Source organism: Lytechinus variegatus, chromosome 2 (assembly GCF_018143015.1).
Source record: "Lytechinus variegatus isolate NC3 chromosome 2, Lvar_3.0, whole genome shotgun sequence".
In the NCBI taxonomy this organism is placed as follows: Eukaryota; Metazoa; Echinodermata; class Echinoidea; order Temnopleuroida; family Toxopneustidae; genus Lytechinus; species Lytechinus variegatus.
Window position 1 is genome coordinate 82,368,932 of NC_054741.1, and position 25,390 is coordinate 82,394,321.

Sequence of the window (25,390 nt, forward strand, 5' to 3'; positions counted from 1 at the left end):
CCTCTGCTACCATTCTTCGGGAAGGAAATGGGTCGCCTATTCCTAGATCTTCATCACTAATGTTTATGTTGTCCTGACCAGAGATTTCTTCTTCTAGAGTGGAGTCTATTACTCTGGTAGTTTCTTCCAAATCGGTTTGTGGCTCCTTGGTAGGGTTTTAGCCGATCGCAATGAATCACTATCATTTTTCCACGTGGTTTCCTTTGGATTCTGTAGATGACATCAGACAGTTTATGAGTAATGAGGTAGGGTCCTTTCCATCTTCGCTGTAATTTTGGACTTAGCCCTTTAGTCTTTGCGGGATTGAAGTACCAAACAAATTTTCCTACTTGTAGGTTGTCTTTCTTGGTTTTCCTGTCATAAACTTGTTTCTGATGCCTCGCTGCTTGAGCTAACTTCAGTCGAGCTTGCTCATGGGCCGACCTCATTCTTTCTCTAAGCGCGAGCGCATAGTCTGTTGTCTGCTCATCATCCTCTTCCGTGTCACTTGTAGATTCCATAGTAAGATCAATGGGCAATTGAACCTCACGTCCCAGCATTAGCATATTCGGGGTCTCTCCTGTTGATTCTTGGACTGCTGAACGATAAGCAAACAATGCCATGTGAACTTTTTCGTCCCAGTCCCGTTGTCTTCTGATCGGATCTATCATCATGGAGACCATGGTAATTAGTGTCCCATTGAATCGTTCGACGAATCCATCCGACTTCGGATTGTACGGTGTTGTTCGCGTTTTTTCTATTCCCAGAATTGAACACATTTCTGAAAAAACTTGGGACTCAGAACTACGACCCTGATCCGAGTGCAAAACCTTTGGTACTCCGAATCTGCAAACGAATTCATTTACAAATTTATCCGCAAATACTTGTTGCCTTTCTCCGATTCAGGTAAGGGCCCAACTACGTCCAAAGCGACCCTTTCCATTGGATTGCCTACTGGTTTTTGTTGAAGCAGAGCTCGTCTTGTCTTGGTAGGTCGTTTCTTGCTTGCACAAACATCACACATACGCACTATAGACCTAATGTCGGGATCCATGCATGGCCAATAATATCGCGTGCGGATCTTCGCGATAGTCTTGTTCGTTCCCAAGTGTCCTCCTGTGGTATTCCCATGTAGTTCCTGGACAACTTTCTTCCGACACTTTTGCGGGAGAATGTATGTGAATGTATGCGAATACAGTTCCACGACATGTTTCGGGAAGGAAGGAAAGGTGTACCAGGAGAGCAAGGAACGGCGTTATCAAGTGACAGTGCACCAAAATCACAAGGAATCTGCAGACCAAACTAAACATGCTAAAGGAACAACAAAGATACACGGAGTGCACGAGGCTGCGGAAGTAGGGATCACGTTAACAAACAAAGAGTTGGAGGCCGCATGTGTGGGCAAAATAAAGAAAATAAGCCAAACAGTTAAGAGGGAAACATTCCGTGACGGCGAGCTCATGCACCAGGAAGAGGTCGTCACAGCGTATGAGGTGGACCTCGAAGCCGGATTCCTGATGAAAGACTGCTATAAGGACCCTCTTTTTATTCAAAATTTTTAAGCTAAATTTTACGTTTCTGATTCGCCTTGTTGGACCTCAACAAAGCCCCGAAAAGTTCATGGAAAACGGAGGACATTATTTTTGAGATTGTACTTGAAAAGGAACATTTTTTTATAACACTTACAAGTTTTCTTAAAAATTAAAAGGATAAAATCCGAGATTTTACGGATTATTGAAGAGAAAGAAAAACAAAAATAATCATTTATGATGAAATGGAAATTGCTTCTTAAAAAAAACCCCAGACATTTTAGCTTGACCTAAATCAAAGATGTTTTTTTTTATTTGTTCAGACGTTAAAGTCATAGGGGTCAAGTGTTATTCCCTGTCATTGAGATTTTAATTTCGAAGTAAGGCAAAACGATTTTAAAAAACAAAAAAAAAAACAAACTTGCATGTCAGCCAGGGGACTGACCAATCTTGGGTGGGTGTTGTGTAACGAAGTCAGTTTATTGTAAACGTGCGTGCACGTGGCGAGACGGCTGCAGCGCACGGCACGTATGTCCATCGGTCCATTGAAAATGGTTAGTTGCGGTTTATGAGGCCTTGCGGGAGGACGTACGTGCCGGGCGCTGCAGATGATCTCGAGGTGCCGCTCGTGTGACACAGTGTTTTGTATTAGTATAAGTATAAGGGTAAGTTACCCGGAAATAAAGTGCTGTAACTTCAAGATTGATTTCAAGTATAATTTATATGCGTTGGTTGTATTTATGGATGTGTTTTGGGAGAGATCTGGTATTGGAAGCTGACCACGTGAGTGAATGACACAATTAACTGATCTGGGTCCCGTCTAATGAGTTAATAGAAGAGAGAAAGGAGAGAGTGACGGGAGGGAACCCATCACAATATCAACACCAATATTTACGTACTTCAATATCGATATCTTCAATATTTTCTTAAGTTAAAAGGCTGTTCTACAGTGTACCTTGAATCAGTACATCCTTGTAATGTTTTTTTGTACTGTACATGCCTTTGAGGTATTGTATTTATTGATTGTATGGCATATTTACATTTTTCTACATTAATATGCATATCAATACCATCTTTACATCAATATCCACATCTATCTATATATATCAATATTTTTGCATCCAGCACATATTCTATTGGTTATTTGTGCTTTATGCTTTTGAGATATGATATTTATTGATGGTATTGGGTTTACATTTATCTACATCAATAATTAATGTATTTCAACACTAATATCCACGCACATCAAAATTCGCATATAGATATCAATATTTCTTGCATTTACATTTAATGCATGTTTGACCTTGACGAGGTACATTGTTTATGTGTTTGTACTTACATGTATACATGCCTTTTAAGGTATGATATTCATTTATAGTATTGCATTTACATTTATCGACATTAATATCTCTACATATTGATATCAACACCAACATCCATGTACATCAACATCTATATCAATATTCTTGCATAATATATTAAAAGGCTGTTTGACCTTGATCCATTGCATCCTTGTACTTAATTGTACAATATATACCTTACATATTCAGTGTATCTTAAAACTGTACACATGCAAGAATATTACTGCGTTACTCAAAGCTGTGTATGTCACATGCTTTTCCAGAAGATAGGACAGTCTTATTAATAGTTCCCAAAATAGTTATATGAACGAGCCAGTTAAATCCAAATGAGAGAATTGATGACATCACTCACTCACTATTTCTTTTGTATTTTATTATATGAAATATGAAATATTTTTATTGTCTCGTCATTGTCATGTGAAATGAAGTTTTATTCCACCCTGAACACGTGGAATTCCATTATTTTAACATTTTGTGCTTCAGGCAAGGAGGTCCTAATCGTCAAATTCGTAAAAATTGAAATATTGTATAATTCAAACAATAAAAAATTAAATAAATAGTGAGTGACATCATCGATTTTCTCATTTGGATGTAACTGGCTCGTTCATATAACTATTTTGTTGAAAATAAGCGAAACTTTGAAATATCATCATAACTTTCTTATTTTACATCCGATTTTGATGAAATTTTCAGCATTGTGCTCGTCTGATTTTTCTCTATTGATTCAAATCAACATTGTCTGAGGTGGACTTGACCTTTAATAAAGAAATTGAGCTGTCTAGACTGGAAACCAATCTATGCATCCAATGATGTAAACCATGCCTATGATCTCTTTTACTCAATTTTTTATGATGCCTATAATGAATGTCTTCCTACTGTTAACAGTAAAAAAAAAACACGATTCCACAAACCATGGATTTCTTCTGGCATCTTGAAATCTATAAACAAAAAAAATATCCTATATAAAAATTTTCACAGATACTCTGGACCAGAAAAGATTTAAAAAAGGAAAGAAGAAAAATACAAAAGCTATAAAAACTGTTTGGCAAAAGTAATTCGGTTTGCAAAAAGAGAATATTATGATAAAAAATTTAACACCTTAGGAGGTAACATGAAAAAAACATGGCAAGTAATTAATAACATATTGGGGAAAAAAGCTCAAATTTCTCTACCAACCAAAATGTTTTACAATAATGAATCTTTTGATACCAATCAAATGAAATCTAATTATTTCAACAGATATTTTGCAAATTTGGGCAAAAATCTTGCTCAAGTCATCCCCGACTCCCACACAGATTTCATGTCTTTTTTAGGAAACAACAATACTCATTCAATGTTTGTTAAACCAACCAATATAATTGAAATACTAAAGATCTGCTCCTCCTCCTTGAAATCAACGTTTTCCTGTGGCTCTGATGATATTATCCCTGTGAAAAAATGTATTTATCAATGTGTCCATCCACTGTGCCATATATATAATATGTCTCTTGAATATGGTGAAGTTCCTAATGCATTTAAAATAGCTAAAATTGGTCCAATTTTCAAAAAGGGTGATCGTAAAGACATTGTTAACTATAGACCAATTTCTGTTTTACCCATCTTCTCAAAGATACTAGAAAAAATTGTTTTGAACGTTTGTACAGCTTTTTGAATCATAACAATATATTAATCTCACAACAATTTGGTTTTCGTAAAAGATATTCAACGTACATGCCAATATTTCACATGTATGATCGTATAATGCAAGAAGTAGATAGGGTAATCTCACCATTGGTATATTTTTGGATCTCTCGAAAGCATTTGACACCGTTGACCATGACATACTTCTTAAAAAAATGAAACATTATGGGATAAGAGGTCTCGCTCTTGATTGGTTTGACAATTATTTATCGAATCGCATGCAGTATGTTGTGGTCAACGGTGTCAAGTCAACTTTCAGTCATGTATCACACGGCGTTCCGCAAGGGTCCGTCCTCGGCCCCTTGCTCTTCCTTCTGTATATCAATGACCTCGTAAATTGTTCCTCAATTCTTAATTTCATACTCTTTGCTGATGATACCAGTATTACTCTTTCTCAAAAAAATATTATTCCTCTCATTAAGACCATAAATATTGAACTTCGTAAAGTCGTTGTCTGGCTTCAATGCAATAAACTGTCACTGAACCTTGAAAAAACTAAATTTGTACTATTTAAAACACAAACTAAAAAAATTGGTAATAACATTCCTCCAGTTATTATGGATGGCAAGATTATTTCCCAGGTATCAAATATAATTTTTTTAGGTATCAAGATCAATGAATTTCTATCCTGGAAACCTTATATTGATGAATTATGCACTCGTTTATCAAAAAGTACTGGTGTCCTCCGCAAACTCAATTTTATTTTACCCAGACATGTCTTAATTTCACTTTATAATACTTTGGTTTTACCCCATCTCACTTATTGCTGTATGCTATGGGGGAATGGATTCAAAACACATTTACATAGATTATTTCTTATTCAAAAAAGGTTAATCAGAACAGTTTGTAATGCTCATTTCAATAGTCACACAAACAAGTTATTTCTTGATTGTAAAATATTGAAAAATTCGTGACTTGGTTCTTATGTATACTTATATATTTATGTACAATTACCATTCAAATCTCTTGCCAAATATTTTTAATAATCTCTTTAACACAAATGCCTCTTTCCATTCATACTTTACGCGTCATTCAGCAGATCTTCACCAATATCTTCCAAAAACTAAAATTACCCAAAACTCTACGTTGTAGAGGAATTAAGCTGTGGAATGATTTAAATAATGATATTAAACAAAGTAAAACCCTAAATAAGTTTAAAAAACTCTTGAAGTTGAATTTTTTGCTCAGTATAAAAACTCCTCCCAATAGCTCACTGTAGGTCACTATGATTTATAATTATTACTCCTAGTTTGCTTGTTTGTTTATTTCCCCTATGTTAGCCAATTCTTTCTCTCTTTTTATTTTTTTTTAATTGTATTTCAATGTTATTTGTTTTTCACTCTTTATGTATGTATTATATTAATTTCTTGGGGCTCCCAATCCCATGTTTTTTTTCCTACTTTGTATATACCTGTATTTTTATGATTGATTGATTGAAATAAATTTTTAATTGAATTGAATTGAATCGAAGAGGTGTACCCTCATTTTGCTTTTAATTAATCAAAAATAACTTCACAACTCACCATGAGACTTAAAACTTGACATCCCACAGAAAATGTTACCTAACTGAATAATTTTTATTGGTTACTCACATTACATGTTTACTCACGTTACAGTTTTTCTTCGTCATTTTTATAAAAAAATTGTACTTTTTAATGATTTTGATAGTCATCACTGTGTCAAAGATTGTTTGAAGGAAGAGAACTTAAAATTCCTTCAATTAACTGTGAATAATTTTTCTCTCAGAAAACAAAGTCAATTTTTTAGTTACTCACGTTACATCACCTGAGCAGGTTGCAATATTCATTTTTTAATGAGTACTACAAATTCATTTGTAAAGCTGTTGTGTATATTAAGTAATTTGACACTTCTAAACTTCAGAAATAAATAAAGTGGTATGTTGTTGCAATAACAAAATAGTAATAAGGCATATTTCAATTTTCACTATTTTTCTTGTATTTGGTACAGAATGGAAGACACAACTTTTGACCATTGTTTTCCACAGTATACATATGAAAATAAGCTTTTTATTTCTTGTTCCTGAAACTATCATGTACAAAGGACTTATAGTATTAAAAAATTCAAGAATATATTGAATTTGAATTTTTAAGCTCATGTCCACCAACCTGTGGAATTGCCCCTCCTGATTAAGTATCCAAGACATGTGTTGCATGGTGAATGCCGATGCTCATAATTAAAAGACGGCGCCCTCTATCAATGCCAAAAGTTTCTCCCATTATGAAAGACGAATCCTCAGATGTGAGAAACGCAATAACACACGATACACACGATTTTTAAATTTTAAAAGTTGGAGCCAGTTTTACACCATAATCTAAGGGGAATCACATGATTGCCTTTCAATTCCCTCGTAGCTTTGATAGTTTAGTTTATTATAAAAAGTTTTTTAAAACAGGACACACTGAGCAGGATTATTATTGAAAAGATGGTCTAAAGCGGCTTATGCTGTTGTTTATTAAATCATGGAGCTACTAGTAGCTCCGTAGCTCCGTGATTAAACTAAGGCGTTGATTAAAAATATGGAAAGTCTTAAAATTTCATTTTCCCCAATTTTCTATTCACCTGAGTGACTTGTTCATGCGTCATTCCAATCCTCTCAAAGACCGTAGTCGAAACCACAGCAGGGCTGAAAAATTAAGAACAAGACGTTCAGTGTGGAAATGCAAAACCTTTAAAGTGCAGGTACATGTAATGCCTATTGCCCAGTGTGGACTTGGGAGCTAATTATTACCAATATAAGTTATACAAATTAATGTTTATTCCGCCTAAATCATCATGGTAAAGCTATTCTTCTCAATTTATTCTATAATTTCTTTTATAATTTCCTATAAAGCGCCTTGAGCACTCTACAGAGTGGATTTGGCGCGATATAAGTCTAATTATTATTATTATTATCTAAAATTATTAATGGAACATTCATAATGTGCACAAATGAAAGTAAGGAAGTGGCTGCTTTATGGCCCATCTTCAATATTTTATATCACCATCCAATGTTATCATATATTCTTCCTAATTTATTTAGGAAGATGATTCGGCAAGAGAAAAAAAAAGAGACCGTTTGCAAAGCAAATACAAAACACGGCCGGGCGACTCATTAAAAACAAAAAGATCCATTTTCATCTGTCACCACAGCGCCCCGTATGGGGCGCACATCATTTTTGTTTTTGTTAACTAATGCACACGTTGTTACCGAAAATCCCCCCAAATGCTAGTAAAAATTCTATTAACTTGAATATAGTGCTACAAAATTTACGAGGGGGTTGGACATTACTAAACCGCTATAACGTAAGCTCGCACAGATCTCACTGAAACTACCAACTGTTCGTTTCCTCCTCTCTCATAGACTCTGTATAAATGTCTAATTCACGTGAAGTATGCCTTGTAAATCTTTTATATCTGCACGTGTTTGTGTTCTCTCACTTATGAGGAGCAATAAATTGAAGATAAGGAGGATCGACTTTTAGAGTAGACATCCCGGGTAGACATGTACACGTTCAAAGAATAAGGCACGTACAATCCAACTACACTCGATTGAAACGAACTCCAAGACATGTCCCCCAAACTCTCCCAAATGCGAATTACCACTACCACTCTTTTTATAGAGAGCTAGATCGAGCAAAGTATCCTTGAGCTAATTTCTCTCCTTCTCCCAAGAGCAACATTCGTCCTCGGCCTAGATGGGATGCACGCGACTGCGAGTCGGTCCTTGATGTTGCATCTGTTTCGAGACCGACCCTGCAGGACTTGTATGCAAAACAGAACTCAGGTGAGGTCGCACACGACAGAGATCTGTCATCTCTGGGCGAAGTCGCACGCGACTGAGAGATTATCCTCGCCGTTGCGTAAGCGAAGCTGTCGCTTTTGACGAGCGAGGCCCAAATCAGGCACTGTTGGGAATGTTGGAAGGATGTTCAGGCAGAACGAGATGTAGACATCCCGAAAACTATGCCAAGGACCATTACAAGCTCGAGAAGGCTTTGCTTTGCTCTCAACATGCTCAATGAATACCGAGATATTCGTAATATGTTGTGTTGTGTTGAATCCTGCTGGAATTTCCCCTTTTTTCGACCAGAAATCTTGGAATTGATTTACCATATACACATGGACTGTGAGTATCACCTTTGTAAGATTGACTTTGATTACAATGTGAAAATTTTTTCTTTATTATTGGAGTATAAGGCAGGAAAAATCATGTTAATGTGGAAGCTTCTGTGTGTCTGAATTTGATCTACAGTCCCATGTATATGGTACAGTGATGTTGATCAAGAACTCTTCTTCTTGTTTATAAACACTGAAGGTGACCTTCAAATTCATTGCACTTTCCTACATTTGAATTTGACTACTGCATGTAACAACCATTGTTCACCTTATATTGTACTGAACAAGGTTAGTTGAGAGTGAAAGCCTACTTAATCGCATTCCAATATAATAAGCTAAGGCTTTTTATTCTGAACAATGGCTGGTCTAGTGTTCAATTTCAATGAACTCTAGACAAACTGCAGCTGTAACATGCCAAGTGATTAAAGTCCTCTCCCACAGAATGAAGAGTTCCTAAATATTCTTGATTCCGCCGTCAGTAGAGCTGTTGATAAAAAAAATGTCAAAAAATGAGTTAATTGAGCGCTTGGACAAAATGCAGAGCTCCATCTATGATCTGCAAACAGATATGGATAACAAGAATAGAGAAATTCAGAATCTAACAAAATTAACACAACACAAAAATCCAAAATCGAAATGCTTGATCGAAGTATAAACAATCTGGAACAATATTCTCGTAGGTCATGTATCAGGATCCTAGGGGAAAATGAAACAAATGGTGAAAATACTGACACTGTTGTGTCTGACATTTGCCAGTCTAAACTGGGAGTACATGTTGACATAAGCAAAGACATCGATAGATCGCATGGAACAGGGAGATTAAGGTCCCAGTCCTCAGACAATCCATTGCCACCACGCCCAATTATCGTCAAATTGACTTCCCATAGGAAAGGAAAGAAATTCTGCAAAAAGGAAAACTCTTGAAGGGATCGGGTATCATCATCGTAGAAGATCTTACTGCAAGAAATCAAAAAATTGTTGAAGAAAACACGTGAACACAGAAAAGTTGTTCAGTGTTGGTCATCAGATGGCCGTATCATCGCCCTGCTACCAGCCCAAGGAGGGAAGACCATGACTAAGCTGATTACCTGCGAAGAAACTATAAACATATCAAACTGAATGTAAACAAATGAAAAGAAAATACATGCATGAATCAAACACTTCCAACTGAATCATACACATGGGAAATGCATTATTTGCATGTACCCTGGTGGACTCTTATATGTCGACTGCTATTGAACTGATTCTGAACGTTTTTCACACTTCCATGCATTTTTCACGAGATTGCTCTGTTATTACAAAGATGGATTTTATATGTTGTGATATGGTTTTTTTTATAATGTTGTATCTTTCTTCATTTCCTCTCATTTGTCAAGTTCTTCTTCTCTGTCTTTCCTCTCTTCTAATACTTGGCTTGTTTCAAAACTTTACTCGTACATGTCTCTGTCAGTAATTAACTGTGATTCCTCTCCAGTAAATCTTGATAATCATTGGGTAAAATGTTCAATTTGTAGCATTACAGAAAACATTTATAATTTGAAACAGGATTTGCTTAGCTTTAGAAATGATGTAACAAACAATAACTTTTTATGTAATAAATGCTTAAGTGAAATTTTTCCTTTTAATAATATTAATGATGAAAAATTCTATGATACTTGCCACATGTCTCTTAATGACCGTGGAAATACGTTTTCAGATTCATTCCTACATGAAATTATTAATAATGGCACACCAAAGTTATCTTTGAATAATGATGAGCCTTTTGATCCTATTAATCTGTCAAACCAGTATTTTACTGTAAAAAAAATAATGAAAATAACGGATCATTGGGTAAAACTTATTCTATCATACATCTCAATTGCAGAAGTCTTAATACAAATTTTGAAAATTTAGCAAAGCAGTGCCCGTCTGGACAGAGTTACTCCGACCTTCCTCGACCAAGATACCCCTACTGAAGTCCAGGAATTTCGTAGTCGGAGGATCAAGGTCAGATTATATACATGACATTATCTTTTTCAAATTTAGCCCCCCCCCCCCGTAACAAAGCTGATGTGCCCCGTTTATTCTCTCTTTTGAATATCACTCTTCATTTTTTGTTAGAGGATCATGATTTTAATTTAGTAGAGAACGTACAAACAAAATGAGAAATGAAATGAAGATTGCATTAAAGGGAAATAGCCATGGGAACGAAAGAGTCCCCTCAAATGGCTAATGTTTTTTTTTTTTCAAAAAAACAATCAGTTTGCGCTTCGCACTAATTGATCTTTTCCTTACGAAGTATAGTTTTGTTGTAAAATAAGTCCAGCAATAATATATTTAAAACATTGGTCTTAGGACCACCCCCTCCGCTGACGTAATATGTGACGAGAAAGAAGGAAAAAAAAACGGTGAAATATAAATCTTTGACAAAAATAGATTGTTTTAAAAATCTATTTGTGGTAGGTCACTTCGCTCGCTCGCATATTTTCGTAAATATCGCCCTTTGCCTACGCCATTTCTGCTTGTTATCCTATTTTATTTAGACTCGTAAAGTCACTGACTCCCCCTCCCCTAAACTAAAAGAAAAATATCTCTGGTACAAATCATACATCGGTATTTTGTCAGTCATCCCCTAAACCATGCATGAAAAACAATCGACATCCATGCATATACTTATTTTCATTCATTGATTCTTTCATTCATTCATTCATTCCTTTTTTTGACATGTGAGAAGCAAACAAACTAAGGCTCCCTCGGGTCAAGGAGAATTAATGCAGATCATCTACAGTAATCTTCAGAACAGAACAAAACATCACAGTTCAAAGTACAATGCGCAGGAAGCGAGGAGCAATAAACGGTTGACATATACGGCGTTGCAATATACTGTATAGCCATGATAAAGCCTCCTAATGTTCGAGATAAATTCACGTCGTAGTTTAATGAATTAATATCTAGGAGCCTATACAGGCTCTAGTGACGTCTTAATTTCATCGTTTTTCAGACGGAGAGACAAGGGCCGTTTGTATTTGGTAAATATATCTAGATAAATAAGTTTGCTCGCCTTTAAATTTAGGTAGAACTAGAAATTGGTCGTTTAATTTGCCATGGCATCGGTCATACCCATATTTAGTTAAGTTTTTCTTTTTTTCTCAATCAATGAAGCTGACTGTGTAAGCTGTTGTGCCGTGCGTCCCCAAGTCTCGGGCAGGCTGGGCCGCACAGGGGGTCAATCGACGGCTGTATGTTCAGGAAGATAGATCTAGATCTAGGCATTGCCGGAGGCATTGCTATGACTGGGAAATGCGATCTAAATATATATTCGCCTATCCTGAACAGTTTGTTAAAATATAAGCCTATATAAATTAAAATGGAATCTATCAAGTTAGATGAACCTTTTATAGGCCCTAGCTGTTAAGCCCGGATCACACTATGTGACTCGTTGCGATCCGATTTACAAAGAAATCATAATAGCATTTGACATGAACATTCCAACCAACAAAATCTTAGCGATCCAAAGGCAAGGTCAGAATAGTTGCAGGAATGTATTTCCAGACTCAATGTAGGAATAAAATAAAAGCAAATTCAATTCGAAATCGTATTGACGTGCATCATTGCATGTCTGCGACTAATTACCCCCACACACTTATTTCGTGGCCCCTGCGTTAAAACCAATACACTATTCTATCGTCAAAGAGTAGGATGATCACCCGGTGTTATGCATCTACTGGTCCCGGTCAATCTTGACGTTCAGATGCCATAATAATCAAGAAAGACAAGACAAGAAGCCGATTTGGAAGTTACTCCTACAACAGGGCTTGCCGCAAAGGAAAATTATGGATGCCCCAATCCGCCAAGGAAATGGCGCAAAGCTAATGGTGTAAACCCAGGGCCACCATCAGGAGCCAGCTCGTTTGGAATTCTGAAAGTGGCAAAAACGCAATGGAAACATGTGATAAGTCCATTTGCCTCCTGTAAATACCGTTCGACGATTGGCCAGTATACTCGTTCACTATGACCAAATAGTTGCATCCCTTGTAGGTGTAATGAAAATATTCTGCACATATACACTGAAAGGGGAAGGCTGATGAGATAAGCTAGGGAATGGTGGTGCACTGGGATTGGATGGGGCTAACGGTTACACTGAGTGCATCTTGCACGTACAGCACTGATCGCCAGAGTAATGCCGGTAGTAATGCTAGGCAAGAAGACATATGCTTCAGCATGAGCAGCCATCGAGGTAACCCCTTGGTGAGCAGCATGCAGGTGGGTCAAGATATCATCCCAGAATGAAGGAGGAATGAATACATGATCATTGTAGATGATAACCCCAGTGGCAGTCCGCATCTTCATGCTGGCAGGGATGAGGTCCTGTTGACGTAATCCAAGGCGGCGAACTATCTTCGTGACAGCTAAACAGCTCTGACACATGGTGTCAGCCATAACATGGGTAAGATCGAGGCATCGGAGGAGAGGAGAAATCCAAGAGTTTCGTAGTCCTCAGGAACAACCTGAACAGTCACATGTACAAAGTGTTGCTGGAAGACTTCCTTCTGATCCATGCTTGGTTCATTAACATGATGATCAAGGGGAATCCGCAGGAGCGATCATAGCCATGGACAGAGCAGGAGTCAAATGCAGCATTCTCCTGTCCCTCGGGGGTTGCAGGAGGGAGCAGATTTGGTTTTTCCCTGCTGCAGCACACGCTCTCCATGTGGTGAAATATATCACAAAGCCTGCATTTGTGTCCCTAGGCATCACACTGTCTTACGGATGTGAGCAGGAGCACCCCGTCCTTACGTGCCACAGTAGTCACACAAGTCTAGGCCCTCCTTGAGGTACATTATTTTTATTGGTTTTCCGATATGAGCTGCTAGCAGATTTCACAACGTGAGAGTCTAGGAGGGAAGACGCAGAACACTTGCCGGCCTCCTTTGCCTCGATGAACCGAGGCAAAGAGGTTGACCTGCATCTTGGGGTCAGCGATTCCCCTGGTCAGGGCATCCCGCAGTATCTCATCAGTGCATCAGTGTATGTGATATGTAACAAAACGTTTTTTTGGGGGGTTGCTTTAATTTGCCCTGGCAACCCCACTTGCCAGGACCATGCGCATGATTCAGAAAGATCAAGTTTGTGAACCTCGGTTTCTATCAAATACTTTGTATGAGTGTGATATTAGGGTGACACCATCGTAGAATCTGTGCATATGGATAAACAAATAATGCATGAAATAACTTAGAGTCGTCTGCAGGTAAACATGCTAGGTGTTTTTTGATTTACTCTGGCCTTTTTTTGCCACCATTATCCCCTTGTGCTCATCCCTTTGCCCCCATTCCCTTGTCCACCTCCACTTTTCCCCATCCCCTTGTGATAACATTTGTCCCCCCCCCTTGTCCCCATCCCCTTATCCATCTTCCCTTCTCCGTCTTCCCTTGTGATCATCTCCTTGCCCCCATCGCCTTGCTCCCTAATTCCCTTACCCACATCCCTTGTCCCCTCCGCTTGTTGCCCATTCCCTTGCCCCCATCCCCAATCATATTTTACCAATCCCCTTGTCCCGCATCCCCTCGTCCCCATCCCCTTGTCCCAATACCCTTGTCCCAATCCCCTTGTCCCCAACCCCTTGTCCCCAACCCCCCGTCCCTATCCCTTTGTCCCCAACCCCTCGTCCCTATTCCTTTGTCCCAATATCCTTGTCCCCAACGCCTCGTCCCTATCCCCTTGTCCACAACTCCTCGTCCCTATTCCCTTATCCCTATGCCGTTGTGCCCATCACTTTGTGCATAAGATACATGTAAGGCACTACAATTTTCTACTGCTGTCATGTTTATCCTTCATCACACAGGGTTAGCTGTTTCAGGTACATGACAAGAAAGACAAATTAACAAAATGTCAGGCATGAGGAGATTGCAGACTCTTTTGCACCATACTTCCAAGTTAAATTCTTTCGCTAGTCAATCTGTACATCAGGCAAAGACAACCTCCCCATTAGACAGGATGTTTAGCTCAAAGCATGGTCCTGCTCTTCAAGTCCATCCTAGGATTGGTTTTGCAGATGACCAGCTTGATGTGAGGGCCACTGGATTACTTCCAGGTCAACTTGTAAAGCTACAGGCAGAAGTAGAGTCAGAATGCCAAAGGTTCAAGTTTCGATCAGAGGCTATGTTTCAAGCGGATGCCAAAGGTCAAGTCATAGGTATAGACTACATATGTTTATTGTTTAAATAAAAACGGAATAAAATAGATATTGATGAAACTACCTTTATGTGGGACTATGTTTGAAAAACCAACAATAATAAATTGTTCTGGTAGGAACTTTAGTAAAGAGGTAATGTTTTGATCATGTTTCAGAGGTACACATTAAAGAAAGGAATAATTTGCCAGAGAGGGAATGTATTTTAAAAAAAAAAAACCTTTGAACAAATTGAAGATACTACTAAAGATCAAAACAGTGTTATACGAATACCTACATGTTATTGTTGCATAATTATTACATGATAACTCAGTGTATTAAAAGAGGCGGGCTCAGCCTGTTCAATACTACCTTTCAGTATTTTGTCTGCTGGCCTCTACATGTAGAGGGGTGACAGTGTAGTTCTAGTATCTGGTACCACACATTTTGGTATGCGTTTGTTTAGAATTAAAAAAGGGCTGGCTGAACCAAGCCTAGACACCCTCCAGAACTGGTCAAATATGCGGTCAGTTGAGTACAGCATTTACAGTGGACGAAATACATTTCTTTCACTGTAAATTGTGCTTTGCCGAAACATGCTTATTTTGATACTTGATGTTGTATCTCTCATTTTTATTAATGATCTGGTAATACAGTCAGTGAGCATGCATCTCTTGGGGGAACCTATGAAGGTGTGGAGCCTATGGGCCTAATCTGGAGCTGTAAACCTGTACCAGAAGTAGCTCATCTTTACCCTAGATTGAAGAAAGCAGATTCAAGACAACCACTGAAGTACACCATAAAGCTTTTAGATCGTGTCAAACCTGGAAATGCCTTGCTTGCATCTGAGGTTGTTGAGAGATGCTATCTGGCAGACTTTGTTGAAAGGAGAGAAGTTTCTACTGGTAAATGCCATGGGGTGTTCTTCTTCCCAAAACAGAAAGGTATTAATTGAATTGTTGCTTATCCTATTTTAAGGAAATCCATGTCATTTTCACAAAATTTTAAACAGAGTTAATTTAGCACCTAAATGTTAAATTCATGCCAAAATGAACATGGATTCGGGTTCTTGATTTTTTGCTATCGTACTTTAAAGCACAAAAATGCTGGACTTTATGTAATTTTCACCAGTTTTCGTAGTTGTATAGGAAGGTGTACTAAAGAGGTGTGAACATTAAAAGTTGTGGGTTCATTTGCTTGTTTTTAAACTATCATCACTTTTGTTGGAGCAAATGTGCTTTAAAAACACAAACACGTCATAATGTTTCTATCTACATACAGAGAAATTCTACACCAAATCTCATTTAATCAAACTCGATGTCATATTCGTAATTCTTCACATTACAGCGAAGTATTTCAAAGAGGTAGAGGAGAGTTGGTCCATATATTATTTTCCGCTCATAGCTTCATCAAATAACACATCAAGTTTGCTGCAGATGACTGTAAAAATCAGCTGATTGCTCACCTGTTCACTTATTGTGACGTTATTGTGCGTGGCGTAAAATATGCACAGATAGGAATGACCACAAACATAACTTGGGGAACGCCATTAACTTCATACCAAGTTAACGACTAGCGTGGTTCAGATCTCAGCACCTAAAAATGTCAGATTGACGCCTAAATTTGACCAATTCTATGTTACCTTCTTGCGAGAAAATATCACCGATTTTTTTTAAATAATATAATTGTTGCATATTTCCTCACCCAGACATGCAGTTTGAGATAGTGTTGCGTCATTTTATTTCCAGGTAACTCTGATCCTCTCCCAGTGATTGTTGAATTACGAGGTCTTGGTAATGGAGTCTTGGAAGATCGTGCATCACTTCTGGCATCACATGGTTATGCGGTCCTCGAAATAGACTTCATGGCTTCATTTGAATCTACAACAGACTTAAATGTCTTTTATTTTGATGCGCAAGCATTCCTGGTAAATTCTTCTCTTCAATTTTGAGCAAGTCAATTTGCAATTTATCTCCAAGTTTATAAACCTGATAGTTTAATTCCATTAACTCGCACTCTATGGAAGTGCTTGCTTCTCAGTGGGTTTTTCCAATGTTAGGTAAAAATAAAATAAAAAAACAAAATGTACTTCATTTCGGTTTCATTCCTGCTATTTGTCATACCTACCAGATTACCAAGGAGTGCTGCCTTAGGAAAATAGCACACGCAGCAACCCGAAGCAAAATCTTTGGGTGATGAAACATCCCTGCTTCCCAGGTCCATGAAACTGAGCAGTGCATAAAAATCATAAAACTACCTACAAGGGCCTGTATATCCATTGTAAAAAAAAAAATCTTATCACAATTTACAAAATCAGACATGTTCCACAACAACGAATTATCATTAAATGGCAGGAGACAATTTTCTTGCCACCTTGCTATTGATATTGGTGGGTCATTCATTTTTTTTTTCAAAACTGCATGCATGTCATCATGAAATTCTTCATGCATTTAATGAAATTACAGTTATGATGTCACAATGCAATGCTTGCGAGAGTGACTGGGCTCAGTCTCACAACTGTTAGGAAAACAAATAAAGTGTTGGTTATCTGTCTCTTTCCAAATCAATCTTGGATAAAGAACTTAATGTGTCCACACACCATGGGCTATTGTTTGTTTACATATAACCTTTAGTTGAAGAGCTGAAATGATTATTTCATATTACATGTAAGCCAGGGTTATACCAATAATTTCGGACCAACACTGCCCCATTACGACCTGATTCGGATGGATTCCGTGAATTAGAGACAAATGGGTCTCGAATAGGTTCTGATTCAGCGCCGAATCACCAGGAATTGATCCGAATCAATTTTTGCCATCCGAATAAAGCCGAATGGTGGCTCAAATCAAGCCGAAGGTGGCCAGAATCGAGCTGAATCGGGCCCAATCGCTCCGACTAACTTGAAAGCCGAATGATAACGACCAGAATGTTGATTCGAATCGGAACAAATATGGCCGAAAGCACCGAGTTTGGACCATTACTTCCCGAATGATACAAACCTAGATACGAATAGGTCCGAATCTGCCCAGAATACTACAAATGCCCCCCCCCCCCCTAATGCAACCGAATACTCCCGAATGTGGCCACATTCAGGAGTATTTTGGAGGGTAGGCCTATTCAGCTGGGTTTTGAGCATTTTAAAACGAGCTGAATTCGTCCGCGAATGTTCCCGAATCACTTGAATTTTCTTATATTTGCGGAGGGAGAACAGAATTCACCCGAATATGTGTATTCAGATGGATTCGCAGCTGATTCAGTTCCCGGCCGGTGAAACTCAGGCTTTAAGCTATTTCATTTTTGTTGGTGACCTTTTTCTCCTTTCTATATATTTCTCCATTTCCTTCATGATGAATGCATGAAGGATTTATTTCAGTACATTGAAAAGCACCCTCGTTTGGATGCATCTCGAGTGGGTCTGTTTGGTTTCTGTACTGGCAGCACATTGGCTCTCCAAGGAATTTGCAGATTAAACCTTCCTCTTAGATGTACTGTATTCTCCAGTATGTTTGAGTTGTTGCTTAGTGTCGTCGGAATGAAGATGCCTGATGGAACATACATGGATCCTCTAGGGTAAGTGCAAGTGTTGGCTTATCTTAAATGGTCTATTCATAGTGTTCACATATCAACATTGAGATGGATGGAGTTTCACCACCCAGAAGTATTAATTATAACAAAGCAAAACATCTGAAAGTCTTGCCTCTGAAACCGAAGGTATATATTTTTTACTCTATAAGCCCTTTTCTTGTACTCCAAGGTTCTTCCCCCGCCATCCACATGGCAATGCCACAGGTCCCTAATGTAGGCTAAAATCATTGTGCAATATCAATATGCATGTTTTCCATTTGTGTTCTTCTTTTACTTTGATTTCTCTAGTTTTATCTTGATTCTTTCTTGAAATATACTTCTAGATATTAAGCATGCCCATTTTTTTTTATGCAGGCCTCTTGAACTATTTACAGGAACCTACACAAAGGATGGGTATACATGGTTTTACTGCAAGGACTATGAAACTATGAAGAAAGTTTATGCAAACCAAATAAAAGCTAACCTTCCTCCAGTAAGTAAAGATTTATGCTCATTATGAAGGGATTGGTTACTTTAACCCTATAAAGCTCAGACTATTTTGATATTGCGTAGCCGGGGGGAGGGGTACCTCCTCCATCAGATCTCTGTTATTGATTGCATGTCTGCAACAAAAATTGGTACATTCGTAAGCCATGACGTTATCTTTTTTGCCAAAATCTTTCATATTAAAAAAAATACATATTATGCATGAGGTCATTGAATTCGGCTGTAAATATTTAAATATTGATCTAAAACTGCAAAATTTTGGATACTTTTCAGGATTCTTGGAAACATCAGCATTTTTCTTTCTTTATCTTTTTTTTCTAATGCTTAAAAATATATTTCTTGACTTTGTCATGATAGTGGGTTTTTTTTTCGACAATGACTCGTTGGGGACACTATTTTATTATTTCAATCAATTGCCGTCAGTCTCGCATGCATAGCAGAGCGAGACTGTAGGTGCCACTTTTCTGACAGCAGCGACGCGGCGGCGTCGTCAACATTGAAATTTGAACCAAGGTTAAGTTAGAACGTTATCTTGAAAAGTACATGGACCTAGTTCATGAAACCTGAACATAAAGGTAATCAAGTATTACTAAACATCCTGCCTGAGTTTCAAGTCACATGACAAAGGGCAAAGGTTATTTAGGGTCAATGAACTGAGACCATTGCCATCATTACTTTGAAACATTATGGATACAGTACATGAAACTTAGACATAAGAGCAATCAAGTATCACTGAACAACCCATGCAAATTTTCAGGTCACATGACGAAGGTCAAAGTTAATTTAGTGTCATTGAACATTGGCCATGTTTGGGGTATTTGTTGAATTACCATCATAACTTTGAAAGTTTATCGCTCTACATGTAGTTCATGAGACATACGAGTAATCAAGTATCATTGACCATCTTGCATAAGTTTCAGGTTGCATGATCAAGGTCATTTATGGGACAATGAACATAGTATTTTATAATCATATGAATGGTGTTTTCGTGAATAATACTTTTTTTTAAAGTCAGAATTGCTGTTATATTGATGGCGAGACTGCCAGAGGCATCCACTTAAGAGCTTTGGCTACATTTTTTTTCTTGCATTGGATTTGTACACGAAGTCACGTTTTTGAGTAATTTTGGTTCTGACATACACTTACAAAATGTTGCGCAACTTTGGAAACACGTAGCTGGGTTTCGCAAATGTGCTCTCAAAAGTTGCAAAAGATTTAAAATTTGCAATAGTCATGAAACACAGTGGTGTAAACTTTTTGCGTGACAGATTTATCACAAAAAGTTTGAGGAGGAGGGCCATTCCCACCCCATCCCCACCCCCGTTACAATAGGGTTAATGAGTTCCAATAAAATCATGGCTTTGATTTGGAGCGTTTTCATGAGTAAAGGTTGCTAAAACCAAGAGTGGCAGCCCTGTTTTTGTTAACCTTTTACACATGTTAATACTATTTATATTGTCATCCTTACAGATTGAGAATCTATCAGTGCCTTCTCTCTTCCTCATTGCTGAAGATGACCAATACCAACCATCAAAAGAGCGCATGTTAGAGGTATGGATCATAAACATTTTCCTTAGGCTCCTAGAAGGTCCAAATTATTATCCAAAGCCTTGCATGAAGTTTTCATCAACCTCTCGGGTGATAAGTTGCAATTGCTTCACATGGGAAACTTCACGATCTTATTTAGACATTTCCATTTGAAGCACAGTTCAGAGACTTGTCATTTCAGACAGAAGGTAGATTCTGCATATAGCTGGTCAGATTTGCACACTTTGTGGAATCGCCCTCATTTTGGTTGGAGAAATATATCATGGGTTCATAGATAAGAGCGTACATGAAGTAAACAAACGTGTTGGCCTCTGCAATGTGTACTTTGGAATGGCAAGGAATATAGCATTGTGTTAAACGTCGCAGTGTAAAATCAAATCACCATAATGCCCAACATCCTAAGCAATTTGTCTCAAGTTTTATGCAAGGTATTGGAGTACTGCGTTCAGTTAAATTTAAACTGATAAAATATTTCATCATGTGCAAACTTATACACCTACTCTGATGTTTTTTATACAAAAAACAATTAGTGTTTTTATATTCTACATTATGTTGAAATGATCTATTGTAAAAAAAAAAGAAATTAAGACTCTGTATTAAGATATCTCTCCAACTTGTATTAAAATAGTTTCAAAACAAGTTGGAGTGATATATGGTAATACCAGTATCATAGCGAGTGTTCACCGATTAGAATTTATCATAACTGGTTTGAAAGTTGATTAATCATATATAGATTTATCAACTGTTACTGGTTGATGTATACTCTGAACCAGTTAGTTAAAAGTTCAACTGTATAAGCCCTTGGCTATCTTTAAGTTGTATTGTAATTACACAGCCTGAGGGGCGCTTATTTCAGCATGCATGCATGTCATCAGCAATATTTTGTTGTTGACGGGCTTTTTTTCTGAAATGGGCTTAATTTTTCTTTTTTCTAGGTAGCTCTTTTTTTATCATCAATTTATTTTTTATTAATCATTAATTAATTAGTCTGAAAGTCTAGAAGTCCTATATATTGGTATTATAACCTCATTAGGAGAGAAGCAAAGATGAATTCTTTGTGCATTTTTTGTTTATAGGTTATATCTGCCATGAAGAAAGCAGGAAATGGTGATTTGGTGGAGACGTTCCACCTAGAAGGTTCAGGACACTTATTGGATGCACCATATATGCCTATCTGTACACAGTCTTCTATCAAATTCCCTACTGTACGGCGTCGTAAGTACATTTATGAGAAGAGATATTGCTAGTCAAGTTGATGGCCTACCTGCAAACTACTAATCTTTTTTTTTAACAGACATTTATTTCAAAAAATTAACTCTATGGTTTTCAAAACGAGCTTTAGTCCATGATAACAACCCATTGTCAATATTTGCATGAAGGCTACCTAAATTCATACCATACGACTTGTTGTATGCCTTTTTTATCAAAGCTTACAGGAAACCAAATATTGAATTTGTTTGGGTTGTTTTGATACCTTCCCATTTTCCTATGTTTGCTGATATTAATATAAAATGAATAAAAAGTAACAAACGGTGGCTGGGCTCAATAATTGTATTTCTTATCAGGACACAAGTAATTTGGAGGTTGCTCCTCATGTCTATGTGATATGACTGAAATATTTCATTGTTTTTTTTTTAATCAGAAATATATCACTTTATTCAAGGGAAAGTCCACCCAGACAAAAAGTTTATTAAAGAAAATAGCATAATAAAAAAATCACACATAGGAGAAGGGTTTAGGAGAATCCATTAATATTATTAAAGTTATTAGAAGTTTAAACTTTTGATTTGTGACTTCACGTGTGAGGAGCTTCACCATATACCGTACAGAAAAAATAAATGAAATTTTATTTTCTAAAAATATATGGAAATGTTTTTTGTTGTATGTTGAGTACATAACCAGAAAAATCATTTCACTCCAGCTCCTGAGAGAGAGAGAAGAAAAATCAAGAACCATTAAATAATTTGAATTTGTTTATTTTATATTACATGACATTTGGGGCAGCTGCTCGTATATGACGTCACAATTTAAAAGAAAAAATAAAGTTCTATAACATTCTTAATCTTCAATGGATTAACCTCAAACCATCAACAATTTTTAAAAAATTTTTTTTTCTCTATTTTTTTTACAACAAACTTGGTCAGGGTGAATTTTCCTTTAATGTTTTTTCTGAGATATATTACTCATTAATCGAATAGAGATATCAGTGATTTGATTTATAACAATCCTATTTTTTTGCCCTCCCCTGTTTATTTATACAGCATATTTTACTACCTGGGGAGGTACACCACACTTGTATGCCCACTCTATAGAGAAATCCTGGAGAAAAGTGATCGAATACTTCAACCATCATCTCAAACCAACACAAACATACAGATAAGATAGTTGAAGCCTTAGCATCTAAAAAATCTAAAGGATATGACGGAATCAGCACAAAACCTTCAAAACATGTAATATATAGCATTGTCTTTCCTTTAGAACATACCCTTAATCTCTCTCTCTCTCTTCTGGCTGTTGTCTCAATTTATCAAAAATAGCAAAAGTAGTCCCAGTTTACCAAAAAGATGACCCGACTAAAGTTACGAATTATCGTTCTATATCACGTTTACCATGTTTGTAAAAAATATTAGGCAAATTTGTGTACAAACGATTGGAGTGTTTTTTGTCATTACATAAAATTCTTACTCCAGCCCAATTCGGCTTTAGAAAAAATTCTCAACCGATTTTGCAATAACTAAATTACTTGACAATGTTGTTAACTCTCTTTCAAATACAAATCACGTAATCGCTTATTTATGGACCTAAACAAAGCCTTCGACACCATTGACCATAACATTTTCTTACATAAACTATATGATTACGGAATACATGTAGTTGCCTGTTCATGGATTAAAAGTTATCTTTCAAATCGACAACAATTTGTCTCTATTAATGATATTAAATCTCCGGTGTCCTTTTTAATTGTGGAGTACCACAAGGTTCGATATTGGGACCACTTCTGTTTTTAATATACATGTATACCAATGATGTAGTAAATTCTTCCCAAATTCTTTCGTTTATTTTATATGCTGACGACAGCAACATTTTTTTATCTCACAAAATTTAGATGAATTGATTAATAGAATAAATTTTTAATTTAAAAAAATGTTTCGTCGTGGTTTAAATGTAACAAGTTATTCTTAAAACATAGGTTAAACTAATTTTGTTCATTTTCAAGCTACTCATTCTCCCCAAGACATTCTATTGACAATGAGCCCATAGATAAAATAGAATGTGTGATTTTTTTTGGTATTACAACAGACAAATATTTATTATGGAACCTAGACGTAAGCAATATATCCTCATCAATGGCTAAAGGAACTGGAATATTATACAAATTAAAGTATTTTTTGCCAGAGCATTCCCTTTTAATGATATACAATGTATTGGTACTACCATATATTAATTATTGTAACCTTATTTGGGGAAACTGTACTTAAACTAACCTTGAACATTTACTTTTATTAAAAAAAAGCTGTTAGGATCTGCACAAAATCAACATGTCTTTCACACACTGATCCTCTTTTTTATCGTCAAAAACGTATAAGATATATGATATAAATACTTTACAAAAAGCTATTTTGATGTATAAAAAATCATTACAAACTGCTTCCTCCTGTATTTACCGATTCCTTTTCATATAATAACAACTTACATTCATATCCAACACGGACTTGTCAGAATATTCAGCTAGAAAATCCTAGAACACTATTAGCACAAAAAACACTTAGACATCATGGGCCTGACATATGGAATACTTTGCCAAATTCACTCAAACAGTTAAGATTCCTTTCTCCCTTAGAAAAAAGTATTAAATCATTATTATTGAATAAATATTCACAAAGTTAAATGGAAAATTGTTCTTTCTCTATATCTTTTGAAACACATAATTAAAAAAAACACAGAAAAAACAACAACCAAGAATCAAAATAAAACATACAGTATGAGGACCAAGCTGTCCCTCCCCCCGGCCATTATGCACCCGCACACTTTCATTAAGATATGTAGGATGAATAATAATTATCATTGTTTTCTGGGGTTGCCACGCAGTCAAGCTTAGCTTATAGTGGCAACCCCTGCAACCTTCTAAAAAATCGTATTAATATAAAATGCAATTTTGTTCAATGGTTTGCTTCTCAGTTATATGTATATTATTATTGTATTTTCTTTGTTAATGTGTTTATGAAAAAAGTGTTGCAGAAACCAATAAATGACATAAACTAGTCACTATTATGACAATACTAACAAATATGTTAGCAGGACTGGATCAAGAGATTTCGCAAGTACCAAAAACATTGTTTTTAGCGCTTTTCAGGACTACCTTTATATGGGAGTTTCATGAAGCCTCGTTTTAATGATATTTACTGACAAGTTAGCTCAGAGTCAATCAGGAGCAAGAAATTCAGTAGAGTAGCTGATAGTTGACAGTCAGTAAATATCTCTTTCAGAAAATGCTTCTAAGGGGAATTCAAAAACTTCTTCCTCATGTCAAGAATTTTACTTGGGTGGGAGAGTTCAGCTTTTTAGCGGATTTCAGATATTTTTGGTTTTGATTTTCAGCTTAATTTCAGCTTATTTTAGTTTTCATCTGTACAAAAACCGTAGGAGCTCTTTCTTTTTCAGCTTTTTTCAACACTCTTCAGCTTTTTTTGGATCTTTTTATTTGTGACCACTCACACCCCTGATATTAATTGTAATAATGATGAATGATAATGAGGAGTCAAGCTTTGTTTCACAATATAATGAGGAGAAAATTACATATTTCATATTTCACAAAATAAAATACAAAAGAAATAGTGAATTGGAGAGGTCTCTGGTCACCCATTTGCATACCGACCAAGATTTGCTAATAACTGTCTTGTTAAAAATACATAAAATGATAAAGTATATCTTTCTTATTTTACATCCAACTTTGATGA

The 25,390-nt window shown here is 36.6% G+C and overlaps 1 protein-coding gene across 4 annotated transcripts; it reads left to right on the forward strand.

Annotated features, from left to right (window-relative positions):
- The first annotated feature begins 8,110 nt into the window (after positions 1-8,110).
- LOC121409268 (bile acid-CoA:amino acid N-acyltransferase-like) lies at positions 8,111-23,834 on the forward strand. Of its 4 annotated transcripts, none has more exons than XM_041601148.1 (9): positions 8,111-8,675; positions 14,487-14,837; positions 15,470-15,757; positions 16,562-16,740; positions 18,175-18,383; positions 18,753-18,870; positions 20,355-20,435; positions 21,509-21,647; positions 22,694-23,834. In XM_041601148.1, exons 2-9 carry the CDS (start codon positions 14,531-14,533, stop codon positions 22,810-22,812), a joined length of 1,440 nt encoding a protein of 479 aa, XP_041457082.1. In that variant the 5' UTR covers positions 8,111-8,675; positions 14,487-14,530; the 3' UTR covers positions 22,813-23,834. The 4 variants fall into 4 exon arrangements, with proteins under 4 accessions (XP_041457082.1, XP_041457084.1, XP_041457085.1 ...); XM_041601150.1 differs by lacking the exon at positions 8,111-8,675 and adding an exon at positions 8,695-10,651; XM_041601151.1 differs by lacking the exon at positions 8,111-8,675 and adding an exon at positions 8,695-8,953.
- Positions 23,835-25,390: the final 1,556 nt, after the last annotated feature.